The sequence below is a fragment of the Cryptomeria japonica genome, chromosome 8, assembly GCF_030272615.1.
Source record: "Cryptomeria japonica chromosome 8, Sugi_1.0, whole genome shotgun sequence".
Classification (NCBI taxonomy): domain Eukaryota; kingdom Viridiplantae; phylum Streptophyta; class Pinopsida; order Cupressales; family Cupressaceae; genus Cryptomeria; species Cryptomeria japonica.
Window position 1 is genome coordinate 598793956 of NC_081412.1, and position 13057 is coordinate 598807012.

At 38.0% G+C, this 13057-nt stretch overlaps 1 protein-coding gene across 1 annotated transcript; it reads left to right on the forward strand.

Annotated features, from left to right (window-relative positions):
- The first annotated feature begins 6015 nt into the window (after positions 1–6015).
- LOC131857531 (uncharacterized) lies at positions 6016–12496 on the forward strand. The gene is made up of 2 exons (XM_059210195.1): positions 6016–7815; positions 10574–12496. The coding sequence occupies exons 1-2, from the start codon at positions 6476–6478 to the stop codon at positions 12306–12308; spliced, it is 3075 nt and encodes a 1024-aa protein (XP_059066178.1). The 5' UTR covers positions 6016–6475; the 3' UTR covers positions 12309–12496.
- The last annotated feature ends 561 nt before the right edge of the window (positions 12497–13057 follow it).

The window sequence follows — 13057 nt, forward strand, 5'->3', positions numbered from 1 at the left end:
TGATAGTAAGAAAAATTTAAACTTTTGCAATCTTTCACAGACCCTATCACTAACAGTTTTGCTCTCCTCTGTCTTAGCCAACTTCGAAAACAATAAATGACAACCAACGACCCCTCAAAACATAATACACAAACCAGGCACGCAAGCCAAAGGTATTGATCTCAAATTCTTTCACATACAATAGATAATCGATTATGCATTTCTATTGCTTCTACCACATTTATATTCCATGCTAACTCTGTTCACCTTCAGCTATCCTCCTACACCATTTTTTCACATTCTTTTTCCCTTTCCCCACCTTTCTCTATACTTATACTCTTACTCCTTACTCTTGCACCCTCACTTCATCACCTCCAAAGGCCAATACAATATTGGACCTCTGCAAGCAATGTGTTGGCTCTATATTTGAAGGTGATATTCTTGAAATTTATGGGCCTGCCAAATGCAACAAGATATAGAACAAAACAAAAATATTGCATGTGGACCTTGTCGACTACAAAAGGCCAAATGATAATTACAATGAATGTTAGCAACAAATTGGTAGACACTTTATTGCCATGCCTCACAATTGGATCGAGCATCCAAATAACCAATTTTTCAATTAAAAAACAAAACACAATATGAAAGGGGAGATGCAGTTTGTTGCATTACTTTGACGGCAAAGAGTACCTTTGAAACTATAGTGCATGTTTGTGAGTAACACAAGCTAACTCCTGACTTCACCATTTCACAACTAATAGAGGCTGATTGCAACTACTTGGTTGGCTCCTTTGCAGTGATTGGCATAGGTTACCATGTGAACAAAACTCACCTTCAAGTCCATGTCAAGGATGACGACCTACAAGAGGATATGGCCATTGTACATTTTGAATTATTCATATATTCTTTTCTTATTCCTTTCTCCTTTGCACTACTCTCCTTCACACCAATCTTTCTTTTTACAGGTCTTTATCTCAAATGCTTACATAGAAATTTGTTCAAGTTTACAACAACTTTTTTCAATAGCAGATATGTCCCTCATCCACTTTGAAAATATTGTTCATAATGGTCCTAAGGGCACACACACCTTCCACCCATCCCAATCTACCTTTGTTGAAGAGCTCAAAGATCAATGTACAAAAGTACATATACAAACACTTGCCAAATGCAACATCCAAGTAAGCACACAACACTTTAATACTTTACCTTTAGCTTTCTATTACATAGTACATGTAGTTCTTTGCTTGTTCTATAGAATGCATTATAACTATATTACATTTTCAGGTTGTTGGCACACTAAAGGAAAAGAATGTTGATTTGCCACCTTATGAGATATGTTGCACAACATGTCACCACTTGCTATCATTTGACATTGCCATTGACATAGACTCTATCCAATGAACATTTTGCAATACTGCTACACAACTCTCCTGCCACCACAACATAATGTGCACCTTGAATACGCAATAAGGCAACATCGATTGCTCTCTACATGGATATATTCTTCAACAAAACTTTCTAGAAATCATAGAAATAACATATGAACAATACGAACAAGGCATTTCACCAATGGTATTTATGTTGCGCAAATTGCAAATTTATGGCAAATTCACATTAGTCGTGAACAACACTATTGTTCGGATTGTTAAACAATAGGCACTTTGTAATCCAAAACCTTTAAATTTCTATTTTGCATAGCACTATTGCACGACTTAATTGTATTTTTTGTATATGGAAACAAAATATGCTTTTTGGTGTTTGGTATTCAAGTACATCGTATCATGGTTTGTTATGTGACACTCCATATACATATCCAATTCACTTTGAATGCTCAAACTCTAACACTTATTATGGAATGCTATCTATGTTGCATTCTCTTTCTCTATTATATCAAAACTCGCAAATGTATCCACAACTTGTACTCATCTTTGTCTGATACTTTTTTGTATTCTGATTTTTATCTAGACATTGACCATGGCTGGAGCATACAGACATATGTGCCATATAAAACATGTCAAAACTCAAACAATTCATTTCAGGTTTTTTTGCAATAGTGACTTTTTTATTGTGACTGAAACTGATTTGACAGGCTATGTTTTTTTTTTGATTAAGGGAAAACAGGTTTTGAAGGGCCCCTGAAACCCTTTGCATCAATCTTTTACATCAGAATATAAAATAGATATAGCATTGAAAGGCCAACAAGATAGAACAACCAAAACAACAGAAACTACTCCAAAAGATGGGAGGTAACCCATGCAAATCAAACTAGGGATAGAACTTGACTTCTCTACAAAGAAGAGAGAGGCACAACCAAAAACCAGAGTCTGCCCTGAAAGACAGCAGGTAACCCATCCTAAGATAGGGTGAAAAAAAACCACCCCAAGTAGCCCACTACGAGGGCCCTCAAGATTTACAACCAACCTTGTGGGAATGAAGAGTCATATCAAAACAAGGCTTGAACGTCTTTGAATATTTCTCCTCTACAGTAATCCAACCCTCTTCAACTCTAGCAGCCGCCGTAGACCAATCCAAAGAGCCCACCACTGATCTATCCAGATTGGAAGAAGGAGAAAAAGGAGAGGGAGCTACAATCGTTGAAGGTACATGGCCACAATCAACAGATGGGACAGGAGAAGTAACAACACCCTGTGAAGCTGTCGGCGGGGTAAGAGACAACAAACCTTTTTCAGCAGAAGAGACAACAACATCTTGTAATCCAACATTTTTAATCACCGAGCCATCCTCAGTGGCATCTGAAGAAACATTCTTTGCCAATAAGGAGTCTGCACTAGCCATCGAAACCCTAGCTTTCAAAGAATCATTAGAAGAGTCCACATATTTCTTAACTATATAATGGAGGCAAGAGGCCCCCGATCACCATGAAGCTGCAAGATTTTTCTTCTCAAGCCCACAGTTCCCAGCCACATGGCCGGTTTTAAAACATTTTCAAAACTTGAACGGAATGCCTTCATAATCCAAAGTTTGGATCCAGCTGCCAAAAGAGGAGTTAATGACAATCTCAGCTGGTAGTCGCTTAGACACATCTAGCTCCACTAAAATGCGGGAAAACGTAGTGTGATAAAGCTCATAGGATTCATTATTCACCATAATGAAACTCTCTATAGCATCACCAATTTTCTCAAAGAGAAAATCGGTCCACAAATGGATAGGAAGATAAGGGAGCCGAACCCAAACCAGGATTTTGTTGAACTTTTCAAAAAGGGGGCTAAAATCAAAGTGCCATGGTTTGGCCAAAAGCGACATTTTTTCATACAAAATTTTTTTCCTATCCTTTGCATTCTCAAATTTAGCTAAAAAAAAAACCTTTAGCCATAAGGTATATGTGGACAGTGTGAGAAATGAGTGGATCCCAGTAATGAAAGATCCATTTGTGAGGCTGGACAAAATACCCTTGAATCTACATGCTCCATAAAAACCTTCACATTATTCTCTATTTCCTGATCTGAATCCTCCTTTTTCACATTAATAGAGGCTGCTGCACATGAGACGGGGATAAACCCCCTTCCCCTCCCACTGCGAACAGTAGACTGTACCCGTGCAGAGCCGTTACGGGGTTTCTCTACAGCCACCGTCGCCCAGGAGGGACCTGCAGGAGCTGCAACGGCAGTCAAGGTCGGGGTGCCATCAGGGAGAATGGCAACAGGGGAGCGAACAAGATCAACAGGCAAGACGACCACCATTAGGGTTACAGTTCCGCAAGCGAGATGAATGAATTTGATAGGCTATGTTTGTTTCTATCAATCCAATTTGAATTTGAATTTATTTTAGTGGATTTGTGAACATGTCTTGTTCAAGATAGGTAAGGTTCAAATTTAGTTTACTTCAAATTTGTGCACATGTCTTCCTAGACAAGAAATTGTAAAAAATAATGGATTTTGGTACTATGTCGGCTGCTCACTATCATTATGGCATCGTGGGTAAGTATTCTGAATTTAAACATTAAGGTTATTGATTTTGAACTGAATATTGACTATGTTCTCCATAAAACTGTGCTTTACAAATTGGGAAGTTGTCTGTTTTGGAAAGAAATTGCTATTGTAGTGGTTTCTCAAGTTCGGCCATCTCTATCATCTACAAAACAATCATTAAAACATAGTCTTACACATGGCTGTAGCTATATTAGAACCTCTCCTTCTAGGGGGCAAATGGTCTTGTGAGACATTTGGTCTGTCAGATAAAAATATAAACTGGTTAAAAATTATATATTGCAAGAAGAAAAAAGTTGCTCTACACTGTAGTTTTGAAGCTAGCTTTTTATTTTTGATTACCTGCGTATTAGCTGCACGTCTTGTATGGGATTATTGTTGCTGTAATTTGATATTTTCCAATGAACAAATCAATAATTATTTGATTCTGCCAATAAAGACATGTGATTGGTGAGCCGTTACAATTGCGATATAGGTTGTTTAGCAATACGTTTCGTAGGTGAGATAATGGTTTTATAAGATCTGCTACAAAGTTGTTTACTATATGCGCACAAGATCAATTTGTACTAATGACCTCCAATAACAATATAAATTTTATCAAGAAGTTTTAGATATCCTTCACATTTGAACTGAGGGACAGCCTTTAGGAACATATGCATTTCTCTCTTTCTGGTCGACTTCTCAATGTATCATAGATTCTTTCTTCTTTGAAAAAGTACCAATCAAACGGATGATAAGATCTTTTGTTTTTAACATGGGATAAAGACATGAGATCAGGCAGGTCTGTTACTCTGTACCACAGTACACTTTAAGACTTATGAGCTCTTCCCTATTAGGCCCATAGTTTATTTCAATGTTTCCTTGTGGTTTTAGGTTCTTAGAATGTGATCGACTTTTCTATGTAGAATAGACCACTTATGTCACAGGTGACAAAAGATTATAAGCCTAAACAAAACCCATTGTTGTTAACATATTCAATTTTGGATTTTTTAAATTTTTATGAGATTTCACCTTTTGTGGTTTCAGACATGTCCAGGAATAATTACGATAACTGGTTGTCACAATAATGATATTTTTCCTCATTTATCATTTACGCTGGTGATGAATCTACTTTCATAAAATTCTTGTGCACTGGAATGCAACTTTTGTTAACCTTGGATTTTCCTGTTTTGTCTGACATGAAATACTGTTTCTCATTCGAAGCAATTCTTGCTACAAATATCAATTGTGGCTAGGTATGAATTTTAGTTTAAAAACGTTCTGGGTGCATTGACAGTGATTATGCATTTTCAGAACAACAAAATTCCTCTTTCATTAAAATTTGATCACCCTTACCCTGTTTCCACCCACCCAACGTGACAATTTCTGGACAAACGCAAAGGAGGATATTTTCTGTTCTTTGTTATTCATTATTTCTTTTTAGTTCAATGCTTGAAGGTCTCATGTCTTTAGTTTAGCTCTGAATGCAACAGTCTTTTTTGTAGACCCACATTACATAATAGGCTTTCTCTGTCATTTGTAGACAAAATACTCTCATGATGTTTTTAAACAAACATAACAGACAACATAGACAAAAGCAAATCCATTCCTACACTTTGGTAGGAACTTCGCTGCTTTGCAGCCCTTATTTTTCTAGAAAACGTTTTTTAAAAAACAGTTTGTGGGCTGTGTTTTTTTTGGTTTATTGTTAGTGAGAGAATTTGCTGGTTTGCTTGTGGAGTTTTTTTTAATTTATTTTTAAATGTGACTTTTTTGGAGACGTGTTGTAAGGATGATGTAGTGACCATTATGAAAATTGGAATTGCAGTCGATTGTGAAAATTGGAATTGCAGTCGAGTATATCATGTGAGGGGAGTATATACATTATACAGGGAATAGCGTTGATAAGTGTGGGAGGTCAAGACAGTCGAAAAGAATATAGAAAAATAATTAATTTTTTTTCTGTTTTGACGTGAATATGTATAGTTTTGTAGCAGATTGTTATAGAGATGGCAATACTTAGTCTAGGAGTATAAAAGAGTTTTTTTAATTAAGGATTTAAGTCTGGTAACAAAAGCAACATAAATACTGGTTCTATGATTTTTCGTAGGGATGTTTTCAGCAACCGTCAACATCCGTGGCATTCAACATTTCTAAAAGGGCAGTTAAAATCGAGTAATTCGAATAATGTAGCCTCCATTTCCAGGATCAGAGATGAAGTGCCACCGCCCACTTCTGGGTTGAATGTTTATCAAGAGTAAAAGGAGATTCCTTAAGCATGGCAGCTTGAAATCACAAGCAGTTGAACTCAACATGGTCACCGCTATGTGGCAGGTTTGAATCTTCACCCCAAAACCTGAACAAAGAGCCCAACCAGTAAACGACTTAAAAGCGGCTGCAGGTTGGAATTTAGGTAGCTAGATGGAGTATAAATATGCATGGAAAATCAAATTCATATGTGCATAACATTGCTCTACTTCGTGGAGAGCTTGTGAGGGGAACTGGAAAACCCCAGGAGTTTACAAGGTCAATTAAGATGAACTTGTGAAGAATCGGGACATTATTTAGCCATGGAAAGCAAAAATACAAAGGATTTAGAAGCAGATATTCTGGAATATATTAAACAGCTTGATACCACTGTTGGCTCTGCAACTCATGTCAATGAAGTTATATGTGCACTCCAGCCCTTGGCATCCAAGCTATTCAATGTTCAAAAACAACCAGGTTATATTGTGCAAGACAATGCAAAGCAGGCAGTTGGGATTCAAAGCTGGAAAGATATTGCCCATGAAGCCTTCAGACATTCCTTCTATAGTGGTGTTGCATTTCCAACTTTGTCAAAAGTGTTACTTTTCGAAGTTGCTTCGAATTGGTTAGCTTGCTTCCCCTTGTCAGCTCGTGTGTCAGTGTTTGACAAGTTTTTTCTATATGCACCAGCAAGTGATGCATTGCAAGCATTGATGCTTAGTCTACCTCATGACCACAGTAATGCCAGCCATGAAGAGATTGATGTCCATGCAGTTAGTTCCAATGCTGAAAGGATTTTGGCTCTTTGCTTTGTCGAGAATGATGGGATAAAGAGGATGGCTCTAGATCTCAGCACTTTGTTTAAGTTCAAAACACAACAAGAGAACAAGGAAGGAATTACAGTTATGGAGATCTCAAGAATGGCACAATTGGTAGCATCCATTCCTGATAAAGTGAGATTGGAAGCCCCAAGGGTGTTATCTGCTCACCAGTTCTTCAAGCAGGTCACAACTCAGCTACTTGCTGCAGCAGAAGAAAGATATAAGCAAATGTCTGAAAATGAAATTTCAAATATAGTCATGGGTGATGGTGTGTTTACCTTTATTGGTGAAACTTTTGCAAGGATTTGTAGGCGTGGGCATGCAGATATTGTTGCATCTGAAATGATTCCGACACTTCTTCAACATGTTAGGAAATGCATAAATGCAGAAGATGTGATGCATGCTTCAACAGAATCAGTTGAGACAGGTTGTGGGCTGACATTTTGGCAAGCTATCACTACAGCTATAAAAGATTCCTATGCAATGGAGAGATGGACTGAAGCTTTACTACGACATATGGCTGCTTTAAATCTTGATGACAAAGAAGCTTATTGGATGATTCGGACATTATTTGACAAGATATTTATGAATCAAGCAAGTATCGGGGCGTTATTTACTGAGAGATTTTTACTTTGGAAGGTGTTTCCTATTTCTTGCTTGAGGTGGATATTACAATTTTCTGTCTTCCGTTCTTCACCTGCATCAAAAGAGCATTCCCAAGAGGACACAAATAATATTCAACTTAATATTGTGAGACATCTTGTTCAAATATGGGCCAAAAGGGACTTTATTCAATCGACTTCCATGGAACAACAGTCATATATTACAGCAGCAATAGGTATGTCACTGCAGAAAATGACCAAAAAAGAACTGGAATCATCTGTGTAATGTCCCCTTTCCAATCTGTCTTGGAATTTACTCCTATTGAATACTTGCACTTGGATTTTGTAATAGATATAATTCAGATTGTTAATTGTTATTTCTGATGTAAAAAACAGTACACACAGATGTTATGGATGGTAATGTTTTAACAGCAATGTCTGATATAATTATGCTATTAATGTCCGTACATGATATTTTCTGCAACTGTGCTACGTTTGATAAGAATAACAATAATAGGCCACTGTATATAATTCCTGAAAATGATCTATCTTCTTCCCCCCTTGTTGACGTGATACTTGTGCCTCTATATACCCTGTGCTAGTGTGGAAGGTCACAAGGATGAGACGCATCTCGTGTCTCTTGTTGACCGTTCTCCTTCAATATACTTAATGTATTAGTTTAGGATAATTGCATTATTAACTTTATTATGCTGATCGTATAACTCCTCAATGGGGACATGACAAATCTCCCCCTCTTGAATTTGCTTGTCCCCAAGCAATTGCTCCTTGTCTTATTATACTTTGTCTCCTTGTTCTTGAATGTACCTGCACATAGATTAGTAACACTAATATATATAAACCAAAGTAATAATAAATATTAGCGAGATTACTACTTAATTTATATTGCATATATTGCAACTTAGAGGGGTTAGCTTTCTTGAGCCATTGCCCAACTTAAGGGGGACTGGCTTCTTTGAGCCAACTTGTCCATATGTGAGAGATTGGCTTCCTTGAGCAATCTCTACCCAATCTCGAGAGACTGACTTCCTTGAGCCATCTCGGTCTAAAATGGATTGACTTCCTTTGAGTCATCTTACTAGGGGTACTGACTTCCTTGAGCCAAGCTACCCACATTTGGCTTCCTTGAGCCCTTATTCCTAGGGTGCTGACTTCCTTGAGTCAAGCTGCCCAAATTTGGCTTCCTTGAGCCCTTATTCTTACATAGGGTGTTGACTTCCTTGAGTCAAACTACCTATCTTTGGCTTCCTTGAGCCCTTATTCTTAGGGTGCTGACTTCCTTGAGTCAAGCTGCCCACATTTGGCTTCCTTGAGCCCTTATTCTTACTTAGGGTGCTCACTTCCTTGAGTCAAGCTGCCCATCTTTGGCTTCCTTGAGCCTTAATGTCTAGAGAGGTGCTGACTTTATTGAGCCCATTTACAATTAATATACAATGGTGTAAATTTTACATATGAGTACAACTCTTCTTTTGGAGTGCTTCAACATCTTCTTTCCTTTGAGAAATTATCTTCAACCTTGATGGCCTTTTGTATTGCCTCACTTAAATTTTGAGGCTCCAATGGATTGACGATCTTCTTGATGGAGTCTTTGAGCCCTTCTACAAATAAATAGGTGAGCCTTCCTTGAGAGAGGTTGGGGACCATGACTGCCAAATTCTGAAATTCATTTGCATAATCTTCCACTGTCCCTTGTTGTGTGAGTAACGTTAGTTCTTTGAAGTACCATTCCGGATGTCTTTGATCAAATCTTAAGATGAGCCTTTGAGTGAATTCACCATAAGTAGTAATGTTTCGGTGATCTTGAGTAACAAGACCATGGTGCCACCAATCATGTGCTATCCCTGTTAGATGAAGGGTAGCAAATTTGATGGCATTATCTTCTGTCATTGGGCTGAGTGACAAATATGTATCCAATTTTTGAACCCACGATTGCGCTGAAGATTTTCCAGTCCCATCAAAGTATGGTAATGTCATTTTACTCAACCTAACCTGGAGATCTTTGTCAACATGCCTCTTCCTCGTATTCGGGTTGGCTTGTTTCCGAACTTCGTAATATTCTTTAAAAGGGATGCGCTCTTGTACTTCGGGGTCAAGCCTTGCGTACATTACTGCTATCTCATCAATGTTTTCGATTATTGATTCCTCCACTTCCATCATGGGCTCTTCTCTTGGTAAGAATGAGGGCATAGTAGGTCTAAGGATGGAGCTTTGAGTTGAATGTTGATTCTCGGAATGGTTTGAATGAGTGTCTCTTCCCGAATTTGAGATAGGTCTCTCATGATTATTTTTGTTAATACTTTGAATAGCTTGTTGGATTAGTTGATTGGTCTTCTCAAACTTCTCATTAGTTTGCTCCATGAATGTTCTAAATTCAGTTGCTAACTGTTCTGCCATGGCTGACGTACTTCTTCTGCGTCGAAAGTTTTGCATTAACTATTTTGCACAGGTTGACAGGATTATGCTCTGATACCACTGTAATGTCCCCTTTCCAATCTGTCTTGGAATTTACTCCTATTGAATACTTGCACTTGGATTTTGTAATAGATATAATTCAGATTGTTAATTGTTATTTCTGATGTAAAAAACAGTACACACAGATGTTATGGATGGTAATGTTTTAACAGCAATGTCTGATATAATTATGCTATTAATGTCCGTACATGATATTTTCTGCAACTGTGCTACGTTTGATAAGAATAACAATAATAGGCCACTGTATATAATTCCTGAAAATGATCTATCTTCTTCCCCCCTTGTTGACGTGATACTTGTGCCTCTATATACCCTGTGCTAGTGTGGAAGGTCACAAGGATGAGACGCATCTCGTGTCTCTTGTTGACCGTTCTCCTTCAATATACTTAATGTATTAGTTTAGGATAATTGCATTATTAACTTTATTATGCTGATCGTATAACTCCTCAATGGGGACATGACAATCTGGAGAGCTGTTGCATTTACTTCTTCAAGGAGTTAGTTGCAGGCTAGAAAGCCCAATTTCTCCAGTGCGTAAGATGGCAAGTTGTGTGGCTTTGGTTTTTTCTCAAGTTATTGATGCAAAGAACCCTCTCTTTCTGGATGATGAAAACTGTGCAGAAGAGATTCTTGATTGGGAATTTGGAGTAGCTGGAACAAGAAAAAAGAGGGCAAATATTGCTGTTCATCCTCCAGTTGGTGAGGACAATAATGCTAAGATACCTATCCTGGAGTATCAAAATGCTGGTGTTCATAGTGGCAATGATAACAAGAAGATAACCAGCTTGAGTGAGGACAATAGAGGAACAAACTCCTTGGATATCAAAAGTAATAGAAGGAAATCTAATGAACTTAAGGTGGATGACCCTGATGAAGTTATTGACCTAGCGACCTTAAACAGACAAGACTGGACTGATGAAGATGACAATGAAAGTGTGGAGTCCGAAAATCAGAGTGAATCTTCTCTACAGCCTTATGATATGTCAGATGATGAATCTGACTTGAAAAGAGAAACACTCCCCTCACATTTAAGTGAATGTGTGGCTTCATTGAGGAAGACAGACAACCCAGATGCTGTTGAGGGAGCACTTGAGGTCATTGAAAAGCTTGTAAGAGCAGTTCCAGATGAACTTAGCATTGTCGCTGTTGACCTTGTTAGAGCACTTGTCCATGTTCGATGTAGTGATGTAACTGTTGAGGGAGAAGAGGAATCTGCAGAAGGAAAAAGACATTGCTCTCTTGTTGCATTGCTGGTATCATGTCCGTTAAGCTCTGTGGAGGTCATTACAAAGGAACTGTACTCACCAAATGTTGATGTCAGTCAACGGCTTTTGATACTTGATGTTATGGCAGATGCAGCACAGGAGCTTTCTAACAGTAGAGATCTTAAAAGAGAAAATTTAAGTGAGGGGGGCAGCTTATCTACAATTACCGAGCTGCCCACTAAATCTGGCAGCAACCCATGGTACTTACCTAGTAGTAAAATATCACCACCTGGGGCTGGTCCTTGGAGGAAAGTTTCTGATTCAAAAGGAATGCTAAGTTGGTCTAGTCGTTATGAGAGAGAGCTTCCATCAATATCTGGAAAGAAAAAATTTGGGAAATCGAGGAGATGGGGTCACCATTCCATGCAACTTAGGGAGAGGCAACTTCAGAAGTCTGAAACATGGTCAATAAACAGATTCCCTTCCTATGCTGCAGCTTTCATGCTTCCAGTCATGAGTGGATATGATAAGAAGCGGCATGGTGTTGATCTCCTTGGAAGAGACTTTGTGGTTCTTGGAAAACTGATATACATGCTTGGAGTTTGTATGGAGTGTGTGGCATTGCATCCAGAAGCATCAGTATTGGCTCCCGTTCTTCTGGATATGCTGAGTTCTCGGGAGATTTCTAATCACCCAGAAGCATATGTTAGAATATCGGCTCTTTTTGCAGCATCTCGCATATTGATATCTCTCCATCCATCATTTATAGCAGCATCTTTAAGTGGAGGTGATGCTCAAATTGCAAAAGGGCTGGAATGGATTCGCAATTGGGCTCTTCGTGTTGCTGAAGTTGATTCCGACTTTGAGTGTTCTGCGATGGCTACGGCATGTGTAGAACTTCATTCAGAGATGGCTTTTCAAACCTTCAGGTCAATGAAATCTATAGATGAATCTATGGTTGGTCGTGGTAATATATCTGATAATGTACCAAAACACTCTGTCATACTGCCAGGATTTAAAATATCCAATCAAATGTGACACTATTGAACATGCTTTGATTTGCAATCTACAATATGATTCTAATATTTACTCTCATGTGTCTTCATGGGAGTTTCAATTAGCAGCATTTGCAAATTTATTCATGTGAGTCACATCATTTGTTCTTTGCACGAATAGCCAAATTTGTACATGTACAATTGTTCGGAGCAATTTAGATTTTTCTGACATGCTACTTGCAGTTTGGTCTGCAGCATATTACAATATTTTCAATATTTGGTCGCATTGAACTCCTAGTGCTGCAGATTAAAGGAGATTTTGCTATTCGGAATTATAATGTAAAGCTCATTTTGCACAAAAAAAACAAAACAAAAGCAACATTAATCATTCTGGAAATGTTGGACGTGTATTTCTGGAGATGAGCAGCATTAATTTATTCTGATAACAGCTGGGTGCTTCAACTATATGTGAGAAGAATAGAGTTTTGCTGTGGTGTAAAGATAGTTATGGTCTTCTACAATTGGAGTTTGCATTCTGATTGATGGTGTTTTTGAATTGGTGGCTGAAGTAGCAAACAGAGTAAGCATGTGTAGTTTTGGAAGGTGAGTGATTGAATTGTTTTCCATGAAAGGAGTTGTTTTTGTTTATGTGATTTTCTAAGAGAGAAGAGTTGATGATCTCTGAGAGTTGCTGCTCACTTATGTAATTGAGGTTGGTGTCCATTGGGTGGTTCTCATTTTTGTTAATAAAAGTTATTCTATGTCGCCATTTTTATCAGAAAGAGTTTTTCA

Coding starts and splice junctions, on each gene's coding strand:
- LOC131857531 (XM_059210195.1), top strand. CDS start 6,476: ATGGAAAGCAAAAATACAAAGGATTTAGAAGCAGATATTCTGGAATAT. Junction 7,816..10,573: donor ATTACAGCAGCAATAGGTAT/GTCACTGCAGAA, acceptor AGTTAGTTGCAG/GCTAGAAAGCCCAATTTCTC.